This window comes from Ammospiza nelsoni, chromosome 2 (genome assembly GCF_027579445.1).
Source record: "Ammospiza nelsoni isolate bAmmNel1 chromosome 2, bAmmNel1.pri, whole genome shotgun sequence".
NCBI classification, from domain to species: Eukaryota; Metazoa; Chordata; class Aves; order Passeriformes; family Passerellidae; genus Ammospiza; species Ammospiza nelsoni.
Window position 1 is genome coordinate 1802128 of NC_080634.1, and position 27920 is coordinate 1830047.

The window sequence follows — 27920 nt, forward strand, 5'->3', positions numbered from 1 at the left end:
AGCCACGGGGTTGGAGCCTAATTTAGTGGTGCACCCCAAATATTGTCAGGGGAGGATGTGTGACTGATGCTGAATTTGTGGTGCAGAATGCCAGTGGGGGAGAGTCTGCAAAACCCATTGAGTGTGGGGCCTGGGCTGGGATTATGGGCTCAGACTGGTGATTAACAGGCCCTGGGACTTGTAAAGCTTTGGAGTTGTCAAAGGGTTTTCCTGCAGAGCATCTGCAAAACGTGGCTTTGGCTCTGAACAGCCGGCTCGGAACTGAGCTGCAGCTGGACAAAGGGGGGAGAAAAGGGGGCAAGGAGGGATTTTGGGGCCCTCAGAGCCAGCCACGTGTTTTTACAGGGATTTCTTCCCTGGGTACAGCAATGCTCCTCCACTCTGAGGTGCAGCCATTCTCATAAAATCCTGACTGGTTTGAATGTGCTCCAGCAACTCCTGGTCTAACCCATATGGGAAAGCCTTTCCAAACTCTCCCTGTGAGTTCCCTGTACTGGTTTTGACTGGGATACAGTTGATTTTCTGCACAGCAGCTGCTGTGGTGCCAGATTTTGGGCTTGTGAATGAAACAATCTTACACCCATTGCTGGAGATTTTTTACACAGCATCAAGGTACAATATTTTCTGAATTCCCTCCAAGAAGGGGAAAAAATTGAGGTGGTTTTTCTGCTTATTTTCCAATACAAATGTTTTTTCTCTCAACTGTGTAGTTGTTGTTATAGTTAGACTTTTACAATTGAATTATATAACTCCCTTTTCCAAAGAGGCAATGGGAACCTGTAATCCTGTTAATCCCAGGTTAATTAATTGTGTTGATCTTTACTTAGACATTTAGTCCTTTCCCATGTGTGGAGCCATGAGTGTGAATTGTGAGGAGAGAAAATGAGAAAAGTGAAATGGCATTGACATCATGGAAGTTTGACTTGTGGGAGTCTCCATGTCAGAAGTTCTCTCTCTGTTCTTGACAGAATAGTGAAAAATTGTGGCCCTTTTCCAGAGGAGCCTTGATTTTCCTCACCCAGAGGGAAGTGAATGTGACCTTGCTGCCCTGGAGCTGGGCTCCAGTGATTTACTTTCCATTTGGGGTTGAATTTGCCACTCTCCTCCTTCACCAACTCTGCTTTTCCAGCCTCTCTCGTGAATTCCTAAGTGTCCTGGAATAGATCCAAGCACTGTTGGGCTGTGATAGAACAGAAAATGTTGGAGAGCAACTTTGCAGTGTGTCATTACTGGGTGGTGGATGCACTGGGAGGGTGCAGGGGCCAATGGAAAAAGCTTCTTATCATCCTTTCTTTTTTTTTTTATCCAAGTTGAAGGTGGTTTATTTCTGTCTCTCATAAAAGTAGACTTTGTGGAAGCGCCTCAGGGATGCTTGTGGCTCCAAAATGACCGCAAAAATGAACTAGATGAGAAGGCAACCTGGCCCCAGTGGGCGTAAATGAATGAAATGGAAGGAATAGGAAGGAGCGGGGTTTGTGTGTGGTGATGATCCTTGAGAAAGTGTGCTGAGGACAAGGTGGAAGCTGGGGAAGGAACCAGAATAGACAGGGTTGGGTTGGGAAGGACTTTAAAGATCACCTAATTCTACCTCCCACTGTCCCAGGCTGCTCCAAGCCCTGTCCAACCTGGCCTTGGACATTCCAGGGATCCAGGGGCAGCCACAGCTGCTCTGGGCACCCTGTGCCAGGGCCTGCCCACCCTCTCAGCCAGGAATTCCTTCCCAATATCCCATCCATCCCTGCCCTCTGCCAGTGTGAAGCCATTCTCCTCTGTCCTGTTCCTCCAGGCCCTTGCCAAGTGCCCCTCTCTGCAATAATGGTTGAAATCTGTGAGGTGTGGCTTTCCTGGCATTGGTCACAGGACATTTCAGTATCTGCCAGGCTGTTGTTTTGGAGAGGACTCTGCTGCCTGTGAGGTCTGGGTGGGGGTCCAAAGTGCTGGGGTTCCAGGAATGCTTGTGGTTTCAGGAACTGGGAACCTCTGTGCTGCTGACATGTCTCATTAACAAAATTGATTAGCAAAGCTGAAAACTCTAATGACTCTGCTTTGTTGGCTGTGAAGCTGATCTGTGCTTTTGTTCGCTGTCTTGTGTGTTCCTCTGGGAAAGGAAACTTGGATTTAGGAGTGATTGGTTGCAGATTTAAGCTTTTTCTCCAGGTTGTTTCCAGAAGAAGTGTGGCCAAGTTCCAGAGTGGGATTTCAAGGGTATAACCAGCCATGGCTAGAGGTTTTAATTGTTTTTTGGTTGCTTCTCTTTGTACTCATCTCAGCCTTGAAAATTATTCTAATTTTTTTTGCCTTTGTGCCATGTCTACAGTGAGGTGTTAAAAGCAAAGCTGTTGACCTGATCTGGACCCATAATTCCCTCTTGATGTGCAGTTCTGAGCCTTTATTTGGCTGATACTTGTTTGCAGATGATGTCAGCAAGCACTTGAGAGTCAATTGACTTGAGTGAAGTCAAATGAGGCCCTTTTGCTGGGAGAACTATGGAACAAAAAAAATGAAACAACTGAGGCTTTGTTTGAAGTGTGCACTTGCAGCCTGTGACTCCTAGAAACTGAATCAGCTTCCTTGTGAGCTCTCCTGAAGCTGGCTGTGAAATCAAGGTTGACTTTTGGGTGGCAAAAAGCAGTGGCACTGACCAGCAAGTGGAGTTTATTGTTCAGGTCATGCAGCCAAAGATGGCCCTGGGTCCAAGGAGAGCAGCTCTTATCTCCTTGCCCATCAGTTGGGGGTGTCTGAGGCTGCTGGGCAGGCACCAGGCTCTTGGTTTGAGGGTGATGTGAACAGCAGAAGGTTGGAGACTTTAACGTCCCCCTTATGCCAATTGGTGTCCTTCCTGGACTCTAATTCTCAACCAAATTCCAGTGGGATCAGATCAGCTGGATGCTTAGCAAAGGGAAAGAGACCCCAATCCTTGTCCCTTTCGGCACCAAAACCAACCCTTCTCTTGATTGTAATCAAGAAGAGGCCTCAAAAATGAGGTAATTCCAACCTTTCCCTATCCCAGGTTGCTCCAATCCCCATCCAACCTGGCCTTGGATATTTCCAGGGGCAGCCACAGCTGCTCTGGGAACCTCACAGGGTGGAATTCCTGCCCAATATCCCATCTGATGATGCTTGGGGGGGAGAGATGGGTGGTTTTGGTGTTGATGTGTTGGCTCTTTGCTCCTTTCACCACAAAGCTCTTTCATTCTGGCTCACTGCTGTTCCTTTAAGTTTGACATTTTCTCACGTGATTTTTGTGGCCTTTCTGGAAAAACAAACCTGGTTCCTGTAATTCAGAGCTTGCTGAGGTGCCATTTCTGGTTTGTCACCGCTCAAACCACCCCGCATCCTGGCAAGCCAGCCCTCTGTGGTGGCTGTGCCTCCTTGTCCGGGTCTGTTCCTTCCCCAGCACGTTCAGGTTGTGTCAGAAGTGGGGGTGTAGCTGAGCAGTATCTGGAAAGGATCTCTCATTTCACTGCTTTTTTATTTTCCCCATTGAGGTTGATGCAGATTTGTTCTGTGTGTGTTTGCAGGATTTAGTAGCTCTGTACTCAAGTCTGACCAAATTATTTTGCCTCTGCCATCAGGGATTTCTGCTTCTCCAGCCAGGAGGGAGGGATAAACAGCAAAGTGGAACTGTGATGGACCAGTGGGCTTGAAATATAAAAGTTTTTGTGTGATGAGCCAGCTCCAGCATTTAAATTTACTCCCAGGATGGCTGATTGTTTATTTCCTTTCCCCAACACTTCACCCTTGAGATTTAAAAAATAGCAATGAATAAATGAGCCAAGCTTCTGCCTGCTCTCCAGAGGGATGCTGCCTTTGGACACTCAGCTGCTGCTGGGCCTTGTGGCTTCATTTGGTTTCCCTCTGGCACTGCACTGAACCCATTTAAATCTCTCTTAGGGAAAAATAGGTAAATCCCTTCCATATGTCATGTATTAGAAAAAATACATGATTTCTTTGACTTGCACAAAGCATCTCCTTGTGTGGCAGATCCAGGAACAAGTGCACCCTTGTTTCTGGGAAGACAAGCCCTAACCTCAAGCTGGTAAATCTGACATGTTTCAGGCAGTCTCTGTTGGAGTCAGCTGTGCCTGTGGAAGCTGGGGAAGACCCTGATTGTAGCAATTTTCCCCCGGAAAGAGAGAGGCACTTCAGTTTTGCCTTGCTCTAATTCTTTCTTTATTTGAGGCCTTCAGGTCACTGGGTTGCCACCAGAGCTGGGGCGGAAGGCCTTTGTGTGGCACACTGGCCCATTGAGTGGCTTTTGTCAGCAGATGTGTCTTTGCCCTCTGGACCATCCTGGGGGATCAATGAGACTGTGTTGGGATGGGGCAGCACTTTGTGGAGCAGAATGTGAGCGCTCAGGGCTTGCCAGCTGGGTCACAGTGGGGGTCATGCTGCCCCACACGCTGTCTGTGCTGCTCAGGGATGGCTTCGGGAGCAGGAGGACATCAGCTCTGCCCTGCTCTGGGCTCCCTCCTGCTCCCTCCTGCCCTGTGGCCATCTGGGCTGGAATGCAGAGGGCATTTTGGGCAGGACTTGTTCCCTGGGAGGGTGTGAGGCCCTGGCACAGCTGTGGCTGCCCCTGGATCCCTGGCAGTGCCCAAGGCCAGGCTGGACAGGGCTGGGAGCAGCTGGGACAGTGGGAGTGTCCCTGCCCATGGTAGGAGATGGTACTGGGTGATCTTAAAGGTCCCTTCCAACCCAGCCCAGTGTGAGATTCTGGAAAATAAGATTCTGGAAAAACATAAAACATATCCTAGGAAAGAGGAAGGGAGGATGAAGGGCAAGGAAATGAAACAGTGCAGTGGCTGGATCCAATCTGATCCAAGATTTGTCTGTTCTTGATTTTAATTAACTGATGTCCATCAGCTCCCCTGAAGAGTGGCTGGAGACGCCTTTCCAGTGTAGTAGATAAAACTTGACAAGCATCTTAATTAGAAAAAAAAGGTATTTTCTGATGAGATTGCTTTGGCTGGACACATGGGCCTCTTAGAGAGATAAAAAGGAATTGCAGTTATTCCTGAGCACACTCCCTCTGAGAAATGAGAATTGGAGGTGGTCCCAGGGACCTCCTTCCATATATTATATTTTCACATACATTTTCATTTACAGTGTTGTTCAGCTGCTCTGAGTCTTTTGCAGGACTCAGGCAGAGCTTACCTGCTTGGGAGTAGAATCTAATTCAGGATCATTACCTTTTGGCTGTGTTTTTGCTGGATTTCTGCTGTTGCCGCATAAAGATATTTTTGTTTGTGGATTGTTTTTTATTTTGTAATGAACTGGCCCCAGATAGATAATTAAAAAATTCCTTTTCCTGCTTTCTTTGAGTTGGACAGCTAATGATTGTGGAATGTGGGAATTCATTTGAAAGAAAAGTGGTTCTGAAGTTACAGTTGATTTTCACCACCAGTAGCTGTTGAAAACTGAGATTTCCACTACTTCAAACTTTATTACTGCTCTTGTGATGGGAGAATTTATGGATGGGGCCAGTCTGCCCTCTGCAAATATGTTAAATCAAATGTATTGGGATGTGGCTTGGTGTGTTGCATAAAAGGAAACTGAGAAAATCAAATAAAAGGAATCTTTCTGCTCAGCCTGGGCTGATAAGACAGCCAAAAATTTAAAGCAACCTCTGCTTTTATTTTGGCATCTTTGTACCAGTTTGACTGGGATGAGCCCACAGGGCTGAACAAAGGAATGGCTGGAAAATTAATTTCCTTGGGATTGAAGACAAATTCTGCTCAAGAGTTGTCTTTCAGTTTCTCAGTGCAGCTGGAGTGAGCCTCTTGTTGTGCTTCAGGGCTTTAATTGTCTTCAGTGGGAATAATTAATTAATTGGTGTGAGTGTGGTATTTACTTTTAGAAGTTTCACATTTGCAATAGTTCTTAATTACAAAGCAATATCTGAAGGAGCTTCAAGAGGGGTGGAGAGGGACTTGGGACAAGGGAGGGAGGGACAGCACACAGGGAATGGCTCCCAGTGCCACAGAAAATAGATGGGATTTTGGGCAGGAAGTCTTGGCTGTGAGGGTGAGGGCCCAGATTAGAAATTGGGATTAGAAATTGTGTAAGTAACTGCTATAGGAGCCAATCCATCACCTGTAAAAAGGTCAGCTGTGCCTTTCCTCTCCCCCCTTCTGGAATGTGGGCAGAGCTGATGCAATGCATTTACTGGGGTTTCCATCTCCTAAGTGCTGCTTTGGGTGTAGGATGATGCTCTTAATTCAACAGCCCACGTGCTGAACTGACACCATTTCACATCTTGGGTGATGTAAACCCAAATGTTTGCATTTGGTGGTTCCTTTCAAACCAAGTTCCTCATTCGGTTTTCTGGGTGGGTTTGGGATTGGCCATTGTGTGCTGGTTTTTGTGATATTTAGTATAATATTTAGTATAATATTTAGTATTCTTCTGGACTTTTTTTTTTTTAATTGTACTAAAAGCCCTGAATGATGGATGTGATTAGATGAATTAAACACAGGCTTGCTCTGGCCCTTACCTCACCAATCTTTGGCTTTAAAGGTGTCAATTTAATGTTCCTTCTTCATGTCAGTGAAGTGGCATTTGACACTTTCAGTCCCCTTCCAGTGCATAAAGGAGCTCCAAAAGAGCTGGAGAGAGACTTGGGACAAAGGACAGGACACAGGGAATGGCTCCCACTGCCAGAGGGCAGGGATTTGGGGGATTTTGGGCAGGAATTGTTCCCTGTCAGGGTGGGCAGGCCCTGGCACAGGTGCCCAGAGCAGCTGTGGCTGCCCCTGGATCCCTGGCAGTGCCCAAGGTCAGGTTGGACAGGGCTGGGAGCAGCTGGGACAGTGGGAGGGGTCCCTGCTCATTGCTGGGGAGGTTGGACTGGATGAGCTTTAAAAGGTCCCCTACAACCTCAAACTCCTGTATGATTCTGTTATTCTCACTCCTTTTTCTAGAAAATCCTGCAAAATTCAGGAAAACACTTCTTTTGTGCTCTTGGGTACAGAGCTTTCCTGGGCTGGACTTGTTCCCTCAAAGCAGATCTGTGTGAGAGCATGAAGGCAGCTGGGAAAAAGGGCTGGAGAGGTGACCCAGGCCACACAGAGCTGTCAGGATGGTCTAAGGTATTAAACCAGCTGCCAACTGCTGCTCTACAATTCTATTTTGCAACAGGGTTAAAGTTTAGGGGGTCTTTACCCTCTGTGTCTGGGTGTGATTCATGACTTCATACACTGCCTGTGCTCCCAAATTGTTTTCCTTATCAATTCCCACTTGTTCTGCAGGCTGTCCCTCCATGGGAGCATCCCAAGGGAGGCAAATGCCTCTGGGGCTGCCTGCAGTGATGGATGGGCTCACCTGGAGCCAGGTGCTGCCTGGGAATGCTCCTGTCACTCCCAGACCTGAGGGATGGGGTGGCCTTTGTGCAGCAAAATGCAAATAATGAGTGTAAAGGGTCATTCTGACTGTACCAAACCAGCACCAGCAGTGCCAGAAATGCTCACAAGCACTGCACAACACATTGCAGCCATACAAGCTTGGGGCACTAAGGGAACAACTCACAAAATCCCAAGATTTTGCAAAATTCTGACTTAGCAAAATCCTGAATTTATGAAAAGATAAACTTGAAAGAGCCATTGGGGCTCAAACAAAAACTGTTTTAAAAAACCTTGCTGCTGTACAAGTAGAGCCCATTGCAGGCCATGTTTTAACTGTAAAAAACCTAGTTATTTTTAAAAGAGTGTTATAAAGCAGTGAAAATGTAAAATTACCTAATATTTACTGTCAGTGAAAAAAAATACATTATACAAACCACTGTCAGTGTGGAGGCTGGAGTGAATTTCTGGGCTTTTTCTGAGCTCTTTTTGGGTTCATTTCTCTGCTGTGCTTGAGATGCTCTTGGATCTGTTTTATTCTCAAGCCTTGCACCCCCTCTAATCACTGAGAGCTTGCAAAGCACTCCAGGACAGCTTTGGAAATGAAGAGTTGTCTTCTCCTCTTTTCTGACTTGTCTCCAAATGGGAATTGTCATTTTACCCCTGAGATGCTGCTCTCACCTGTGCTCTGTGAATGGATCCCAGCACCAAGCTGGATATTGCACCCCAGGGACAATCTGGGAAGCATCTGCTGCTGCTGCTGGCACATTAAGTGGTTATGAGCACTAAAACAGCTTTATGAGAAGCCAGCACTCAGCTCCTTATTAGTGCAGTGCCTCTGTGGCTTGAAAACAAATTAAATTTGAGATTTTTCCACACTCACGACCAACGTTTAAAGCTATTAGAGAGGTAAAAAGCTGAAATGGCTCTAAAGCCTGCATTACAATTTTACCACTGACTGAAGGGTTTTTCAGAGGTGGCAAGAAGGAGTTTTAAAGCTGCTGCTGCTGGGGTTGCCTTCTTTAGAAGCCTCAGTGGATGTGAGGCTTCCAGAATTCCAGGAGGGATTTCTGCCAGCCCTGGTGCTGAGATGGGGATGGCCATGGGTGGGGGGATGACAGAGCCTTTGGAGCCTCCAGGGTGTCTGAGGGCACAAAAACCCACAGGAGGAAAGGAAACTCTCCAGTTTCTGCACTTCTGCATTGCTTCCACCAGCACAGGCTTGTTAACAGCTAATCTTGCCCTGGGTGAACTGTTTTCTTCCTTTTCTTGGCAGTGAAATGATTCATGTCGCTTTGTGGCTTTTATTTAATTGGTGCCTCTTTCCCTCCCTTTTTAACCTGTTCAGGTTTTCTTCCTCTTTCTTCTATTTGCTTGAAAGGAGAGAGATAGCCCAAAATCCCTCTCCTCAGTACCACCAGACTGCTCAAAGGCTTTAAATTCAGATATTTCAGAGCTGGCTGAGGACAAGGAGTTCCTGTCCTCTTGCTCCTGATGATGCTGATTTAAAGACAACACCAGGCTAAGAAAGAGATTTTGTTTTGCCCTGCTTTGAGATCGATAAAGAAAAGATCTGGGTGAATTTCATGGTGCTGCTCAGAATCAGGTAGTGTTCCTTCTGCTATTCATGTTTTTATATATTTTTTCTCCTGTATTTGCTTTTTCAGGACTGATTTTCTCAGTGGCTGCTGGGTGGGAACTCCTGGTGGAGAACAGAAAGTGAAAATTTCAGATATCATTGTTTCCTCTGGCCGTGTTTTGTCCTCCTTGTTGGAGCAAGTTAAAGCTTGAGGAATCCCTTCAGAATCAGGAAATGCATTAAATGCCACCCAGTTACCTCTGGAAAGTCATTTCCCAGGTGGAAATTTGATATTTTCTGAATTATGGTGCCTTTTTTATGGAGATCTTGATCTTGGCAGGCTCCACCTTCTACAACACCTCCAAGATCACAAGGAAAGGAGTTAGTAAGGGGAGAAAAAAACAAATATGTGGACATACTTTGGGGAAAATCATTCAGTTCATGCACTGCCCAATTTTTGGACTCTTGCCTTGCTTGTAGGGTTGGGATAAAATACTTTTTGCTTTTTGCACTGGTGGAAAAGAGGCTTTGAGCTTAATAATTCATGTATGGACATCTTGAGCTTTGTTTAAACACTTCTGTCTGTCATCACAGCGCTGGCTTCAAATAGGATTAGGGTTTGTTTTCCTTGGCTTCCCCAAATTGTGCTTAAGGAGGACTTCAGCTCTGTTATTAAGCCATGTTTACTGTGTAGGGACACTGACACTGGTGAGGAAAGCTTGTGAAATAAATCATGTGCTCCCTGTGGGTTTGGCTGCTGCTTTCTATTTGTTAGGACTTCCTACAGTGGATTTGCTTTCATATAATTTGGTGGGAGGAGGGTGATTTAAATATGAATTTGATTATTTCCAGTGGTAGGAAAGGAGCCCTGTGTAGCTGTGTGCTGTCACTGCTGCCTGCAAAATTGCAGCTATTTATCCTCCTCGGGGTCCTGTTGCAGTCAAATTCCAGATGTCAGAGTTTGCTGGGGTTTAAAAATGATTTTAATTTTCTCAGAGGTCTGGAGAGGGTGTCAGGATTGATTTGCTGCCTGTGAACAGAGCCTTTGGTTTCGTGGCCTCTGAGCATGAAAGACAAACTCAGGGTCACTGTTTTATGTCTTCTGATGCTTTGTGAATATGGAAAATCAACTTGTCCTGATCAGTCTCCTCTTGGAAAAGCTGCTTTTCCTGTAGGGACAATGAGAAGGTTGGTGGGGAAAATGGGATGAGTTGGATTATCCTGATGGAATTGCTTTTGTCTGTATCAAGTAATGGCATCAACCTGAGCAGGAAATAGTTTTGTTTTCAGGGCTCACAAAGAGTATTGTGCCTTTTAGAGCCAGAGAGATGGCTGTGAACCCCTGAAAAATTCCAGGTTTTCCCTGCTTCTGAACTGCAGGATAGGGGCAAAAATAAAATAGGGAAGCTTAGGTGTTGTGTGAAGTTGTTGATTGTAATGATTTCTCTGTAAAAACTTTTGGGAGTGACTTTTAGGGAAAATCCCAGTGTTTCCCTGGCCTCACTGTGTCCAGGCATGTTCAACCCAGTTGTTTCCAGGATGCTCCTGTCACTTTTAGGCTGCTCCCTGAGCTTTGATGGGGATTGACTGATTCCTGTGACTTTCCCTCGGGAGCATCTGGTGATGGTTCACCTTTGGAAAGGCTGAGATGTTTTATTTGAATATGTTACACAAAAAAAAAAAAAAAAAAAAAAACCCACTGAGGAGTGCAAAACTGTGCTAAAAGAACAGGTAGCTGGGGTGGTGGAGGTTGGAGCAGCTGAATTCCTGGTAGGGAATGGAAAAGTGGAGAGCTATGGACTAAACAAGCCCTGACCTCCGGATGCTGGTCCTGGTGCTCTCAGCCAGCAGACAAAGATAATTTGGTTTAAAAAGATGTTGTTGGAAGGAAGATTCCCAAACTGCAGGATTCTTTAAAAAATTTAATCTTAAATCTTAAAAGTTATAGCCCAGCCTCAATGTAAAGAGGAATTAAAGAAGGGAGGTGCAGTGTGTCACTATTTATGGTGTCATGGTAATTCTGCTTCCAAAGCAGATCTTTCATTTGTGCCCTGCTTGAGTTGTTGACTCTAATTTATAACCCAATAAACCTATAGATTGTTGCTCAAAGCAGGCCAGGGATATTACATCAGGCCAGATCTAATAATTTAGGAGCAGTTTATTAAGCTTTATAGCATCTAAGGTGCAATTGCTTTAATGGGCTGGCTTATCCCATGTTTGTGCCAGGGTGTCTCCTGAATCCATGGCTGCAGCCTGGTCTCGTTGCTCCTGATGGGGGAATTGTGCTGTCCAGTGGTGACAGGAGTTGTTTTGCACCCCCTCTGCCCCATGGCAGGGCTTTGGAGCTGGATTTTCCAACCCAAACAATTCTGTCATTCTGAGTCTATGACTGGTGTTTGTTGAGTTTTGGTTTGTGGGGTTTTTATGTTTCTGTGTGGTGGCTTTATCATTTTGTTTAGGAATTTTTTTTTGTCTGTTTGGTTGTTTTTAGAAGCTTTTTTCTGTGTGCGCCACAGGCCATGGTTTTGACAAGGTACTTTTGATAAGTTTTATTTGCTTCTTTTAAATACCTGCCAGCAGAAAACAGAGTTCAGCCTTCTCTGAGCTTCTGTTTGATTCTGTCAGATTTATTTTCTATTCCTGCCCGACCTCAGGCAGCTGCCACGTCTGTCTGGTGGTTTCCCACATGCATCAGCCCTGGGAGCTCTGCATGTTAATAACTCAGTTTTGCACTCAGCATGGAGCACAGCAAGAAGAAAAAGACTTGGCCACAGAAATCAATCTTCCAGCTCCTCTGAAGTCCCCATTTTCTGCTGGAGACATTGTGATGCAGGGGGAGAAAACTTCAGGCTGTTCATGGGCAGAGCCCAAACTTCTGGACAAGATTCTCCAGGCAAAACCCCCAGAGGGCCACAAGGTCCCCCCTGAGCCTCCTCTTCTCCAGGCTGAGCCCCTTTCCAGCTCCCTCAGCAGCTCCTGGGGCTCTGTTCCCTTCCCTGGACACACTCCAAAATGTGATTTTAAATACTTTTAAATTTTTTTATGGATCATATAAGTGACCTCAAGCTCAATCTGCTGCTGTAAATGGTCCAGATCTGTTCTCTTGGCCAAACAGGATGGTTTTGTGCCTGCTTCTGGCAACCATTCTCCTGCTGGGAATGCCAGCATCCATCTGCACTTCTCCCTGTGGCTTCCTAATTTGAGGTTGGGGGGGAGCATATTCCACCTTTTTCCTGTCTCTTGCCTCCTGCAAGCTCAGCTGTAAATCAGGTTGGCTTGTGGCCACAGCCTGCTGCCAGGAGATTTATTGACACTACTTTTATTAATGTTTTTTATTTTTTTTTTTTCACTCTGGCATAGTGCAGTCATTGCTTTAGGGAGGATGTTTTGGAGGGGTGGGCCTAGGCTGGAGAAAATCAGTTCTGATGTTGTTGCTTTGATGGTAAGAAAGCTTTGCTCATCAAATATTTGTGTGGTGGAGAAAAGTAATGTCAGGCCTCCCTGGTTTTGTCCTCTCCATGCTTTGTGTTGCTCCCAGAGCTGCTGGCCACAGCTGGGAGATGCTTTGGAAAATGAGATGAGACAGGTAAGGGCCAGATCAGCCCTGTGTGGGTATTAAATGCAGCAAGACCATGTCAAAGCCCACATCCCTCAGGGAGAATGCTCCTGCTTGGCTTCAGAGCTGTTGCTTTTCCCTTTCTCCTGGCTCTCCTGAGAGCTGCAGCCTGTCTGGTGCTGGAGCAAACCCGAGGCAAGGTTCCTCTGGAGCCTGTGGGCTGAAGCAGCAGATGCAGCTCCTACCCCTGAGCTTCCTGGACTGCCTTTGGAGAGGAAGGAACAGAGAGTCCTTCTGCATCTCTGTGAAATATTCCTGATATTCTCTCTGCAGATCTGGAGCAGGAATAACCAGGCTGCTGAAGAGGCTGCAAAAAATAGGAAATATGGCTTAGCACGTGCTATATTTAGAAATTCCATCAGTCCTGCTGAAATGGGAGCTGTGGATAATTCAGATATTTCCTGTGGCAAAGGATTGGGTTTTTTGGGGTGGGTGTCCTGCAGGCAGACAGTTGACACCCTCAAGTGAGTTTGTAAATGAGTTTTTACTTTTCCTGTGCTTTGTGTAGGCAATGCTGGCTGTATTCTCATTTTGAAAAATAAACAGGTGTCTTATACCAAATGTGCCTTGATATAATTAGTCATAATTAAGAGCCAGGACTGCTTTAGCTGCTGATTGAAAAACTGGGTATTTTTCTCACCAGCTGCTTCTTACTGAAGCAGTTTTGATGCTCTGAGATGCATGGAAAAAACCCAGCCCAGCCAAAGGCAGAACAAGTTCAAGGCCATTCCTCCCCAAAGTTCCCTTTCTCAGTGGCTCAAACCCCTGCTTAGGGATTGTGATGACAAAGCTCACAGAGGTGACAGATGACTTTGCAGTGACTCTGCAGATGACTTTCCTGCCATGGCTTTTGCTGCACGAGCAGTTTTTGCTCTTGCAGGAAGAAGGAGAGAAATAGGCTGGAAAGCTTTCTTTGCAGGGCAGGTAAAAATTCAATTACTTCAGAAAATTCAATTTTTTTTTCTTTACTCTGCATTTATCTTACCTTCCTTCAGGTCCAAGATGTTTGTTATTATCTGAACAGAGTAGGAAGAGAAAAAATTGGTTGTGAGTGTGGTCAGCAGCCTTTAAAGCATTTTGATGTCTGCCAAGCTTCCCCTCCAAGCAGTAGATTGAAGAGCTGCTTTGCTCCACGAGAAAGATGGAGAAGGATCATGGAATGCAGGTGTTATGCCTTGGTATCACACAAGTTGTGCCTCATTTTGGGCCATATTCTGTTCCCTAAGCAGGAGAGAGGTTGTGTGGTTGGGATAAAACCCATCCCTTTTGTTGACACTCTGGGTATGATCTATTTCTGTGCTTAGAAATATTTTTTATGAGCATCTATCCCAGATGTGAAGCCAAAAGCCACATTTCCATTGTCTGTAAAAGCCCAGGCTGCAATCCAGTGCTGCTTTGGGAATTCTTTCCTGCATTCTTCCCCAAGCTGGGATCTGTCTGATCCATCCTCTCCAGGCCACCACAGGGGCTTTATATCAACTTTTATCTCAACTTGCTGAATCCATGTTGGGTTGTGCAAAGAGATGGAATTGTGAAAAGCAGTTTGCTCATCCAAATTGTCCTCAGTCACGTGGCAGAGCTGCAGGATGAGCACTTTTTTCCTGGCATGTTTCACAATCAGTGAGTGATGGAGTAGGGAAAATCTTGAGTTTTGGGTTATTTTCAGTGCCAGCTGTTTGGAACTTCCAGAAAATGCCCTCTCCAGGTTGTCCTCTGAAAGGGGAGTGGAAAGTCAGGCTGGCTGTGCTGCTGCTTGGACAGACTGTGGAGTGCAGGAGCAGCAGTTTGGCAGATTTGTTATTTCTGTGCCGCCTTCCGTCGCTGTAATCAACGTGCAGCTCTTGAGCAGAGCAATAATTATCCCCATTTCCACAGAGCTGAGAAGATCAGCCACATTAAAATGCCTTTTCTGGAGCTGCAAACGATTTTGTGGTGAGGAAATAAAGTGAGTTTTCTCTCCAAAGAGCAGCTACCCATGGTGCTGCTTTGCTTCCAAGGGCGCTCACTGGAGATTGATTCCTGGGCTGATTCCCCAGTATGGGCAGCAGGAAAAGGGGGATTCTGTCCCTGAGCCCAGGTGAGAGCCCACCTGCAGCCCTGGGGACACAGCAGCAGCAGCTGGAGCTGCTGGAGAGAGCCCAGAGGAGGCCCTGGGGATGCTCTGAGGGCTGGGGGTGCTCACCTGGAGAGGAGAAGCTCCAGGCAGAGCTCAGAGCCCTGGCAGGGCCTGAAGGAGCTCCAGGAGAGCTGCAGAGGGACTGGGGACAAGGATGGAGGGACAGGACACAGGGAATGGCTCCCACTGCCAGAGGGCAGGGAAGGATGGGAGATTGGGAATTGGGAGTTGTTCCCTGTGAGGGTGGGCAGGCCCTGGCACAGGTGCCCAGAGCAGCTGTGGCTGCCCCTGGATCCCTGGCAGTGCCCAAGGCCAGGCTGGACAGGGCTTGGAGCAGCCTGGGACGGTGGAAGGTGTCCCTGCCCATGGTTCATTCTGCCCCAAACCATCCTATGGCTCTATGAAATGTTAAATTTGCTCTGGTTCCAGAAGGGTGACTCAGGAATTCCTCCCTTGGGAACTCCTCATCTCCCTGGCCATGCCTCTTGCTCAAAGCCTCCTTTGTGCTTTTGCTGCAGATGCTTCAGCTTTAAATGAAGAGAAATCAACCAGATTTCATAGAGCAGGGCCCCTCTTTTGGGCTGGGCACCGTTCATGGGCTGCCCTGGAAGGAGCAGGGAGGGGATGGAGCAGTTCCAGGGCCTTTTCCAGTCAGGCACTGAGGCATTTCAGGTTTCCAGCACGGAGGCTCTTGCTCCTGCTTCAAACAGGATGGTAACAACTTGTTTCTCTTGTCTGCGCGTTGGCTGCTTGCCTCTCAGCCCCGGTGATGGTACTGAGGGGAAATGGCTGCAGGGGAGGCCCTGGCTCCTGTCCAGGCACGCATGGCAGGGTTGTTGTTACATAACCCAACTTTGCCATGCCAGAGTTTATAAACATCACAGAAAATGCAACAGCAGTGATGTGAGTGTGATGTGTCAGAGCTGCTGGGAAGTGAGAAGGGGACCTTGTGTAAGTCAGACCTTTCACTTCTTGGCTGCAGCTTTTACTGTTCTATAAATTTTGCTTATTTTAGCCCTCGCTTTTGTGCCTCCCAGTGGTTTCTGAATAACACATGCATTTAGACACCTCCTGCTTTAGCATTTTCCTTGCTGCTGTCCTCAGCTGGAGACCAGCTGACCCTTCAGGCAGAATCGCTCAATGATCAACCCTTGCAAATGCTTTTTTAATATGTCATTGCCTGTCACTTGTGCCACTGATGGAGAGAGAGAATTCTGAGAAGCTGAGTGGGTTTCCATGTGGGAGATGTTCTGGTTTGCTTTTTGGTGTTGATGCTCCTGGTTTAGCTTTGTCCTTCTGTGGAGGTTCCACAGGCTGCTGTTTGTTGGTCATACCAATCAAAGTTTTCCTAGACCCACACTGGGTCTAATCTGGGGTTTAATCCAGAAAAATTGGCTATTGGTACCAAGAATGGCACCCACTGCCTCTTCTGTAGGGATTTTGTCTTCCAACTCTGGCTGGTGATGCTCTTGCCCTTTCAACCAGCACAGAAATCCTTGGTTTGTTTTTGTCCCTTTTGTGCCAAGCATCATGACAAGATAGTATTTTTAGAACTTGTCTTGCAGACATTTGCTGCCAAGGGTAAGAGGCAAGGGAAAATTGTCCAAGGAATAAACTTACTGTCTGTTTCTTCTCCCAGTCCAGTCATTTGCCCTTGCATCTATTTGACATCTATGTCAGATTATTTAGGATATTTTATAGAACATTTTAGGGCAGAAATCCTGTAAGCAATTCTGAAATGCAGTAGTTCTCTTTAAATAGGGATAAATATTCGGGATTTCTCTAATTCAGTGTTCTTCCTGTAAAGCTGTGCTTATTAAACTCATAAACAGCCAAGAGGAGAGAGCTGGGGGCACATCTGAGCCTGAGCTGGACAAATGACAAAAGCAGTCTGGGGCCAGGACAGAAATAGGATCAGTACAGGCAAATTGGAGCTGTTCCCCCTGGCACTGAGTGATCCATTGAGGTGCAGGGTGGTTGGGTCACCGCTTTGCTGGGCTTTTTAGAGGCTGCAATCTTTTCCAGGCTTGGTATAGGGCCCAAATGTCCTATTTCCACCTGGAGCCAGAAGCTGAACATTAAGGAAACACCTTCCAAAATCCCCAGGATGGGCACAAAATGTTCCTCCTGCTGATAATAATTTTTTTCTGAGATTACTTGAGTAAAATGTAATGCTGAGGCCATTACATTTAACAGCCTTCATTGGCTGTTTTCTTAGGTAGATTATAGAGTCCTTTTTTTTTTTACTGAGCCTACTTTTATGAAAGCTGTTTTTAATCCTGACCCCCTTGCCCCAGGATGCTGGTGCTTTAATTAAAGTGAACCATCAGCTGAATGCAAGTCGACACCATCATGTGCCTTTGCTAAGGACTGTCAGGAGCCTGGCATGAGTTAGCAGGAATGACACCCTCAGGAGGCTCTGAGCATGAAATCCTCCTGCTGCTTGATGCTGATGAGAGCTCAGCAGGGATGCTGTGCCCAGCAAGGTGCCCCACTTCAGGCAAGCCTTGCACCTCAGCCACTTGGTCTCTGCAAGGACCTTGGGTTGTTTGGTTTTTTTTTCCTTCCCTAGATAAGGCTTATCAGTAAAGAATGGAAAAAAAATCTGGACCTATTTAGTCTGGAAAAATTAGCTGTCTCCCCTTGGCCTCCAAGTATGAAAGTGAAAAAGGAGATGATGGTGCTTTATTAGCATCAGGAATGGGTTTGGAATATTTGGATTATTCCATGAGTTTGTCCAGAAGCACTGGTAATGTTGGCTGGGCAAAATCCAGTAGGTTAAAAACATTATCAGGAGCTGTGGGAGTAGAGTAACTCATGCTGTGGGGGATAGATTGGGGATCCCCTCTCACTCTCTTCTGTTTCCTCATGAATCAGAGGCTCCCTCAGGGGTTTTTGTTTACCTCTGCCTTGAATGAAAGAGCAAGGATGTAATTGCTGGAAGCAGAGCTGGTCCAGGACGTGATTATTGCTGCTGAAAGTCCCCAGGGGCCTCCAGCAGCCAGAGAGAGCCCTGGCTCCAGCTGTGCTGCTGTCTGAACAGCACAGGAATTCCCATCCCTGCCATCCAGGCTTGCCAGTGCTTCCTGTGATGGATGCTGGGCATGCAGTGAAGTGCTGCCTTTGGTGGGTGGTGGACACCTGGAGAGAAACTGGTGCTCTGACATACTCTGTGGGGAGGGAGGCTGGGTTATCCCTCAGTTTGCATCCCTCTATCCCTCTCCTTGCTGGTCAGGCAAGCAAAACTGTCCCGTTGCTCCCAGCTTTGCAAGCCTGGAGGGAATCAGCCCTAGCCTTTGTGGTTGTGTTTTTGGAGGCTGGGAGCTGGAGGTGTTTCACAACGTGTAGCAATGGTAGTTTTAGAGCTTTGGCTCTCTTTGAGTTGCATCTGTTGTGCTGCAGTTCAGCTCCAGCAGCCCCAGCAGGAGCACATATTTCAGGAATATGTTCTCTGCTCCTTTCTGTGACCTGCTAAATGGAATTGTAAATGGAGCATGTCACAGCTCAGGAATCTCATTCATGGCCTCTTCTAACAAGGTGTGCAGAGTGCTCTTAGCCCAGGCTTTGTAATAATCAAACAAGATGTGCCTGAGATGTGCAGTGACTTAGTTCAGGAAACATCTGGTGAAGTGTTGAAGCCTCAGCATCAGGGCTCTCTTTCTCTCTTTCTCTCTTTCTCTCTTTCTCTCTTTCTCTCTTTCTCTCTTTCTCTCTTTCTCTCTTTCTCTCTTTCTCTCTTTCTCTCTCTCTCTCTCTCTTTCCTCTCTTTCTCTCTCTTCTCTCTTTCTCTCTTTCTCTCTTTCTCTCTTTCTCTCTTTCTCTCTTTCTCTCTTCTCTCTCTTCTCTCTCTCTTTCTCTGCTCCTTGCTTCAGACCCATTGTCTGCCAGACCCAATTTCTTCCTTTTTCTGCCCATTTCTTTAATGATTGGCAGGTGCCTCTTGTGCAAGACCACAGGGGTTACCAAGGATTAAAAACCTCTGCAGTGTTTCTGAAGTGACCAGACTGCCTCAAATTTGTTGTGCTCCCAAATTTATCCTTTCAGTCACTCCCTCTCCTTCCTGGACAGGGCTGTAGCAACTGGGGAAAGTCCCATTCCTTATGAAATATGAAGTACTAAGCCAAGACAGGGGGAAGGCAGAGAGTTGAGGATGAGGAGTGAAAAGCAAGAGGTGGAGGAGGAGTTCAAGCAGAGCTTTGCACCAGATGGTCGCGATTGTTGGATGGAGAGAAAACAAAGCCTTTGGGCATGTTACAAAGTCCTGTGGGAGCTGCCTGATGCACTGTGGGGTCTTGCAGGCTCCTCCTGCTCCCTGGGTTCCTGAATCTTGAGTCCAAGAGAGGGATCAAAGCCTGATCCCTCTGCAGCCTTAGGTGAGGGAATTTCAGCCCAGGCGCCTCGGGTGTGTGTGAGGTCTGTGAGGCCAACGTTTGCTACTCAGTTCTATTGATTTGCTCACTTAAATGCTTCAAATCCTTGGGGTGCAAGATGCTTTCCATTAGTTCTGCCCCTCAGCAGTGCCGGATGGAGCTGCTGGATGTGCTTTTGGCAGCAAAGGCTGATTGCACCCTGGGCTGTAACAATGGCAGTGCCAGATGTGGGTTTTCCTCTCCAAGGACACTTGAGGGAACTCATCTGAGCACTGAGGGCTCCCTGTAACCATAGAACAGACAGAAGTGAGCCCACTGGGGCCACCAAACTGCTTGGAGCAGAGGAGGAGGGGTGGAGAGCTGGGGTTGTGCAGATGGAAGTAGGAATAGAGGATTTTGCTGCTCCCAGCACCTAAGGAGAGGATAGAGAAGGTCACAGAATGATAATTTTTTGGTGTTGGAAGGGACCTTGAAGATGATCCTGTTCCAACACCTTCCACTAGACCAGGTTGCTCCAAGCCCTGTCCAGCCTGGCCTGGGGAGCTTGAGCCAGGATGGCCCTTGGCAAGAGGCAGTGGGCACAGCCTGCATCGGGGGAAATTCCAGCTGCACAGAAGGGAAATTTCTCCCCATCAGGGTGGTGGTGAAACCCTGGAGCAGAAGCCAGAGGAGGTGGGAATTCAGTACAAGCCACTGCTTTAAGGGCTCTGCATTCACATACTGAGAGTTAATAAGGAGAGTTTGTAATTTCTCCTTAAGAGCTAAAGTGTTCCCATTGACAAAACACTCCAGCTGACACTTGTTCCTGGTGATCTTCAGTTTCTGGTTCTCTTGGGAGATGGAGTCATCTTTCATCCTCAGAGATGGTTTAATAACTTGCTTGAAGATAATGTTTTGTTTGTTTGGACAAGATCTGATTGGGTAATCCCGAAATGAGGAATTGTCCTGTCAGTTTTCCCTTTGTGTTTGCTGGATAAATGTTACCTCTCCTCCTTTCCTCTCCAAACTAATACTGATAAATGCCTGCAGCAAATTGATTCTTGAAAATGCCAGAAAACAGTGGAGTGCAGACTCCTTAATAAACTCTTTGTTGGATCCAGGAGTGAATTAGAATGATCTGAAAACACACTTGAGTGATGGTGCTGGTGCTCCAGTCCAACTCCAGCTCCTGGATTTGCTGCTGAGGTAGAGAGCAATTGTTCAGGACTGATCCCTCAAAAACCCCATTGATTTGCTAAAGGCAGGTGCCTGAGCTAGTGGATATTTAGGGACAACAAGGATGGAATGCGCTGCAGGGAGATAAAACACCTTTTGACCTTGTTGCATTTTCAAGGTTGAAAGTGTGGCTTTATTGAATATCTCTGCATGTTGCCTGCACACAGAACTTCCAGCAGGGAGATTTACAGTATGGAGCTGGAGGAAGATTCCCACACTGGGTTTTGTTGGTGTGGTCGGATCCACGTGCTGCTGTTTTCCGTCTGCTTGTGCATGCCCTGCACAATGTGCTGCCAGATTTGTGGGAGGGCTCAGGCTCCTTCCAGATTCCTCTCAGCAGAAATTCCATCCTCAAGCCAAGATGCCCTTCAGCAAGAAATTGCTTTAAAATATTAAATTTTCTCTAAAAGGCTTCTGTTTTTCAAAACTGGAGATTTTCTGATTAAAAAAAAAAAAAAAAAGAAGGGGGAGAGGAGGGGTAAGACATTGTTAAACAGCTTCTTCCTGTTCTAGTTAGATTTTCATTTAGTTATTTCATTATTTTAATGAATGAACAGGAGGTTCACTGTGCTCAGGAGGCAGAGAATGGGTAGGGTTCTCCACAGGGACTGAAAGCCATGGATTCCCAGAGGCACTTGGGCTTCAATAAGAGCCTTTTTTCTGTCGATGACTGGCAGCTCCAGAAACAAGAGGGTCAGCTTCCTCCTCCCCCTCTCTCCTCCTTTTTTCTTTTTTTTTCCCCCACAGTTTTTTCCCTTTTCCCCCGTCTTTTTTTTTCCCTTTTTACTCTTCTTTTTTTTTTTTTTTTTTTTTTTTTTTTTTTTTTTTTTTTTTTTTAATAAAAATGTGCCCAGTTGCACTCATCTGACTTAAACATCTGCACAACTTTGGGCTGTGTCCTCTGCCCAATCTCAGTGGTGGTTCCTTGTAGAGTTCAGAGAACCACAAATGGTTTGCGTTGGAAGAGACTTTAGGGATCATCTTCTTCCAACCCTTGCCATGGGCAGGGACACCTTCCACCACACCAGCTTGCTCCAAGCTATTGATGCTCTCCAGTTCTCAGTCTATTGAAGAAAATACCTTTAAGTGAGTAAGATCCATCTGCTCTGAGGTGGATCTCCTCAATTCCAAGCACCCACAACCTCCTCCCTGTGTTTAGGGTGGAAGCTTTAAGTGGAATCTTTCTCTCTTTAGGTAGAATCTTTCTTTTTCTTTGGGTGGAATATTTTTCTTTGGGTAGAATCTCTAGGTGGAATCTTTATGTGGAGCCTTTCTGTTTAGGTGGAATCTTTCAGTGGAATCTATTTCTTTAGATGGAAGCTTTTGGTGGAATCTTTCTCTTTAGGTGGAATCTTTCAGTGGAATCTTTCTCTTTAGATGGAAGCTTTTGCTGGAATTTTTAGGTGGACTCTGCTGTGGTTTCAGCTGCTCTGGGAGAGCTTTGGGCACAGTGGGTTTGTCGTGAGCCAATCCCCACAGGTGGATGTGACTCCAGGAGGGAATACAAAATCCATCTGTTCCCCTCTGAGCTGTGCTGGGGTGACCTTCAGCATGCTCCAGCAGTGGCATTTGGCTTCCCTCACAGGAAAGCTCCTGAGGATGCACAGGTCCCTGGAAGGGACCCAGCCTCACCCACGCTGATGGAATGTGTGCTGTGAGCTCATCCCTGTGGGAATGGAGCCCTAACCCAGCCAGCAGAGGCATTTCCTCAGGCCCACTCCCAGTTCAAAGCAGGTTTCTCTCCTCCCAGTTCCTCTGAAGCTCTCTGGGTGCCAGGGAGGATGCTGGGGGCGTGGGTTTGCTTTTGGGAAGGGTTCTGCTGTTTCATCCCAAGGATGGGACACGTAGGTGGATCTCAGGGATGCTAATCCTGCTTGGGATGAGCTGACAGGGACTCCAGCAAGCAGCACAGGTGCAGGATGGCATTTCAGGGCTGCTGTCAGCTGGGGTGACTCCAGCAGCTTCTCTGGAGCAGAATCCTTCTGCTCTCTTGGCTCTGTCAGGGAATCAGCTGGCTCTGGCCTTGCCTTTCCTTGGCTCCCATGGAGCAGACCTGGAGCCAAGAGTGTTGTGCTGGCCCTGCTTCCCAGCTGGGGCCAGAGGGAGTGTGAGGGGGCAGCTGAACTCGGGGTGCAGCAGCCTTGGGGACTGGATGTGGTAAAAATAAGGAATTGAATATGGCCTCACATGTTGAACTCTCTGTTATGTGGTAAAAATAAGGAATTTAGTATGGCCTCACATGTTGAACCCTCTGTTTTGCCTACGGGGTTTGGGACAGAGTTCTGATAGAGCCAGCTTAATTATGTAATTTAAATCAATGTTAATTATAAATATATTGAATTTATTTATATATCTATCCTATCATTATATAAATATTAATTCTAATACTCTTAATATATAATATGAAGAATATTAATGATATGGTTGATCTTGAGTTCTTTTCCAGCCTTTCTAATTCTATGATTAATAGAATTAACTTCAGGAAGAGAGGCACATGTAAATGCAGTGATGACCAGATCAATGCAGTCTCACCCTGGTGGGCAGTCTTGATTTTTAAAGATCTTAAGCGTTGATTATCTGTTCTAAGTTCACATCAGACTCTGAATCCTGATACAGTGCTGATCTGCTTTTTGGAAGCAAAAGAGGCAATTTAGGTAGCCTGGATTTCCTGGTCAATAGATTTTTTTAGTTCACGAATGGTTCCATGCTGGGAGGTGTCTCCTGGCATATGTGTGATCATCTGGAATGAAATAGGTGAGAAATTCCTGTTTCTAATATAGAACTGAGAAAGTCCTTGTAGGAGGGGCTGGTGGGAGTGTGTGTATGGTTAAACCTCACAACATCTCCCACAGATCCTGCAATAAATGAAATAAACTTCCTGAGCCTCTCTGCTTTCCTGTGCACTGCAGTAAATAATGCTTTGTCTGGCTTGGGGAGCTACAGCAAAAGAGACTGGCAGAGCCTTCAGTTAACCAAAACTAATCCCTAAAGTGGAAAATCTGTCCCCTGTGATATGAATTTCAGTGCTGTTTTAAACAAGGTTAAATCTTCAAGCACAGGAGTGGGGAAAATCCATGAGCCAATGTCACAGATGAATCAAACTGAATGGCTTTTCTGAAAATTCCTTCAATATGTGGATTGGTTTTTTTTCCCCAAAACCCCCTATCCTGGAGCTGGAACAGTGTAGGAATTGAGGATGTGCAAAAGTGGTGGAGAATGTGTATGAAACACTGATTTATATATTTGTTTGTTATTAAGGATTCTGTGATTTTAATTAAAATTTTAAAATCTGGCAATCTACAACTTGGTAGAATGTCTGTGTTGTCATTAATTTCCTTTTGGGGCCCTTCTGATTGTGTCTGTTGATCACTGAATCAGAGAGCGGTTGGAAGGGACCTAAAGATCAAATATTCTGTGGTTTTTTTTCTGGAAGCTCACTGAGAAATGTGCCTGAACTCACTGAAGGATGCCTTGAGACAGAAGAATTTGCCTGGGTTTTCACAAAACCAGCAAGGCATGGCAAGGGCACCCTCAAGGACAGACCCAAAATAGCTTTTGGAGAGCTTGCCACAAGCTCTGCTGCCTGCATGTAAATAAGGGGGGGAATTATCTTTATATATACAGGGGGAAGAGCTCAAAGGTTTAAAATGTTCTCCTTGGCTTGTTTATCAAATCAGTGCCATCCAGTGCATGAATATCAGCAAAGCTCAGCCCAGAGTGACCTTTAAAGAGCTGGAGGGTGGGATTTTTGTAGAAATGTTGGTCTTTGGCATAAAAGGGACCTAAAACCTCCCTTCCCTTGGAAAACCCCAAATATATGTGGGAATATAACCCATATTTAGCTTATATGGGTTAAATATGCAAAAAGGTGTGAGACCCCAATGGAGAGGGGGAGAGAAAATTCCAACTAACAGTGGGAAATTGACGTTTGGGATCTTGGGAATGTGCAGAGTGGGAGGCATCCAGAAGGAGGGGAATGGTTTGGGTTGGAAGGGACCTTAAAGCCCATCCAGTGCCACCCCACCATGGGCAGGGACACCTTCCTTATCCCACACTGCTCCAAGCCCTGTCCAGCCTTTGGAACCATTCCAGGGATCCAGGAGCACCCATGTCTTGATTTGGCTTTTACAGCCAAGAATTTGGGATTTCTATGAGAAAACATCATTTTTGGCACAGCAAAAGCAAAATCATTCCAACCCTTTTATTGCTTCATTTTGGCTTTTGTTTTTCCTATGATGGAAGAGCTGTATCACAGTATTAGTATCCAGGGTGATACATAATAAAAAATAGTCACAGTTAAAAATAATTATAAAATAATTCACAGGTAAGTAGGTAACTCCAGCCCTTAGCATGGAAAAGGAGGCAAAACCTAGTGTTTTTTAATGTTTCTATTGTCACTACATTGGTTACATTGTTTTGCATAATTAAAAAGCCGGGATAGTTCACCAGAGAAAAGAGCATTTTCCAAAAAAAATCAATGTGTGCTCAGGATCTGGAAGGGAATTACAGTGGTAGAGTTGCTCATGGTCTTTTCCAGTCTTCATCCTTCCTTGCTCATTGGGAAGAGAGGATTTGTTGGAATATTTTCCGTGCAGAATTTATTTCCGTGTTTTCCCTGTTGAAATGAAAACACCTGTGGACTGTTTAGGGCCAAGGGGTAAAAACCAACCAGGAGCTCATGGAAATGGTGCTGGTGGGAGGCAGTTTGAAGTCCCTGATTGATGTCCTTGTGGTTTGGGATTTTACCCATGGCATTGGAGCAGGGGCACTGAACAGATTTATTTGAGGGATTTCTTTTGTGTGTGTTGAGGAGAACTTGAAATGCTCCTGCGTGCTGAGTGTTGGTGCTGGTGTGGTCTGTTTGCAAAACACTTGAAATATGTGGTGGTGGGAAGGAATAAATGTTGGGGATGGGTGGTTTGGCTCTGCAGGATCTGAGCACCTCAGGGGAAGGAATAAGGAGTAGGAACATCCCTAATCTGCTGTGTAATCTTCACCATGTGATAGCTGCTCATTCAGGCTAAGCCCACGGGAGGGGAAAGATGCATGAGAATGCAAAAGGTAATTAAGCAATTGCCTCAAAAAACCCAAAAAACCCCACCTAAACAACAAAAAAATCCTCAGCAAACAAAACCCCAGCTCCATATCCAGAAATGCCCCCTCTTCCCTGGCAGCTGGAGAAATGCTCTTCCAGCCCTCCATAAGGTGAATCTACATAAATGAGCCCTCAGCCCAGACCTGGGGAAATCTGGAACATTTCCAAATCTGCCTTTGGAAATGCCTCTTTACTCCACTGAGTCTCCACAGCTGGGACCAATTGGGATCCTACTGACACTGATTTCTCTTTTCCTCCACAGTGGGAGCGCCTCTGGTTCCTCATCCTCACCTCATCCTTCTTCCTCACCCTGGTGTGGTTTTACTTCTGGTGGGAAGTTCACAATGACTACAATGAAATCAACTGGTGAGTAGCGCTTCCCTCAGGAAATTTGGGGTTTAGCCATCATGCACCTGCTTGATGCAGCTTGGGGTTCATCCAGATCCTTTGGATGGAGCTGTAATAATGAGAAAGGGAAAATGGGGTGGGAAGTGGGGCTCAAGGAGAGCTCCTTCTGCCTGATCTGTGTGTAGATGTGATGTGGCCTCACATTTCCACTTGGTGGCTGGGTTTTTCTTTGTTTATCTTGATGGTTGGCTGGATTTGAAAGTGACTGAGCAATTTGGCTGCAGCTATTCCACAAAATACCCATGGCAGAAATTCAGCCTGAAGCACATGGGTGTGGAAAATATTATACAAAGTTGGAAGGAGCTGAAAAGGAGCTTTGCAGTGGGATGTGCTGGAATTTAGGGTGTTGCCAGCTGCCTTCCAGTGCTGGAAATTATTCTCCCTTTTATTATCGGCAGCATCTTAAAACATTTTGACAGCACCTTGGGCTGTATTCTAACCAAACTGCTTTGACATCATCTTCTTGTCAAACATAAGATGTAAAGTGGATTTTAAAGCACAGTGGGGAGCTGATCCCTTAAATAAATCATCTGCTTTAGATGCTGGAGCTGTGTGAGGGAGAGTGTTTACCAACATGGGGATGTGAGCTGGCTCCTCCCAGGAGAAAATGGGTTTTTTCTCTTTGCTCACACCCACACGGTGAGAAGTGAAACCATTACTGTGGTTCTGTATTATTTGTAACAGCAGCATGATAAAAATGCCTTTTTTAAAGTGGTGTTTTGGAACCCTTCTCTTCTTCAGTTTGTACCCTCAGTAAAGGATGTGATTGCTCCAGTGCAAAACCAGCTCTGTCTGAGCACAGAGTTGTGAGAGGGCAAAAACATTCCTTCAGAAATGAAGGAAAGCCCTGGGAATGCTGGGAATGGGCACTGCAGCTGCAGTGCTGCCAAGTTTTGGGTCCCCAAATATTCTTGCAGGAGTGGGGGGAGATGTGCAGCTCTGCTCTGTGCATGCAAGAGGCATTTGGGATTTAACACAGATGTCACCAAAGTCCTGTCCCTGCCATGCATCCCAGATGCATGGAAGCACATCCCAAGAGGGAAAGGATTCCCTCCTGTGCAGCACAGAGCTGGAAGAGGCTCTCTGGATGAAAACAGCATTTCAGGCACAGCCTCTGTGTGTGCTGTAACCCCAGCTGCATCCCTGCTCCACACACCACCAGAGGTCGAGCAGGGTTCTGGAAGACAGCTGTGGAGAGGCTGGGTAGGAGGAGGAGAGCGCAGGGTGAGGCTTTAATTACAGCCATGCCAGTTCCAGGCAAGGGGAGAAATAATTTCCATTGGGTCCGTGCAGGCTGAGCCTGGCCCTTCCCTTCCAGCACAGCTGCATGGGCTCCCTGAAAACAGAGCAGTCTGGGGGCAGACAGGATGAGAAGGACTTGAAAGCATCATTTTATTCCCAACAGGGCTGTGAACCTGTTGCTGATGAGGCACAGCGAGGTCCTGGTGTTTAGAAGCAGCACCTTTGCTGTTCCTCTGTCGTTGTCATTTCTGGGTGGTGGTTTTGGACAAGATTTCTTTGCTGCTTGCTCCTGCTGCCTTCCTCTCTGCCCCGCTGATTTCTTGGCAAGCTGGGAGCTCCTCCAGATGATAGGAAGGGTTCTTTGGGGCATGGCACACCAAGCTAGTGCACCAAGCCAGGGTCTTGCAGAGGAGCTGGGAGAAGGAGTTGCTGTGATATTGGTGTGAGGAGCTGCTGAGCTCCTTCTTGCCCTCCAGAGCTCATCCCTGCAGCTCTCCTGGCTCCTGTCACCTTCAGCCTGTCCCACCAGGTGGAGAGGGACTGGAGGAAGATTTCCCCCGTCTTTGGGACTTGCTCCAGCTCTGTACCACCCTCTAGGAGGAGATTTTTCAACCCAAACCTCTGAGCGCCTTTTCCCTCTGCCCCCTTGAGGAGATTTTTCATCTTTTTACCTGTGTGTCAGACAGCTTGGACAGCAGCTGGGTCATTTCAACTTGTGAGGACCAAAGGGCTGTTCTGGGATTGAAATGGGTTTTAAGAGGACAAGGCGAAACTGTGGGCCAGCATGTATTGCTTCAGGCTTTTAACACTGAGGTCCTTGTAAGTGAAGGTGCTCTGTGCCTCTTCAGTAATTTTTTTTAATTTATTGCTTTTGGCATTTTCCTTTTTGGTGTCTACACTTGATTTCATTACAGTATTACAGTTCAGCCCTGCACTGTC

At 46.4% G+C, this 27920-nt stretch overlaps 1 protein-coding gene across 2 annotated transcripts in view; it reads left to right on the forward strand.

Moving 5' to 3' along the window:
• GDPD5 (glycerophosphodiester phosphodiesterase domain containing 5) overlaps window positions 1-27920 on the forward strand; it is a 101544-nt gene that overhangs the window by 44951 nt on the left and 28673 nt on the right. For both annotated transcript variants that reach the window (XM_059466756.1, XM_059466755.1), the window contains one exon: window positions 25594-25697. In XM_059466756.1, the coding sequence (XP_059322739.1) occupies window positions 25594-25697 (104 nt within the window). The remainder of the gene's footprint in view (window positions 1-25593; window positions 25698-27920) is intronic.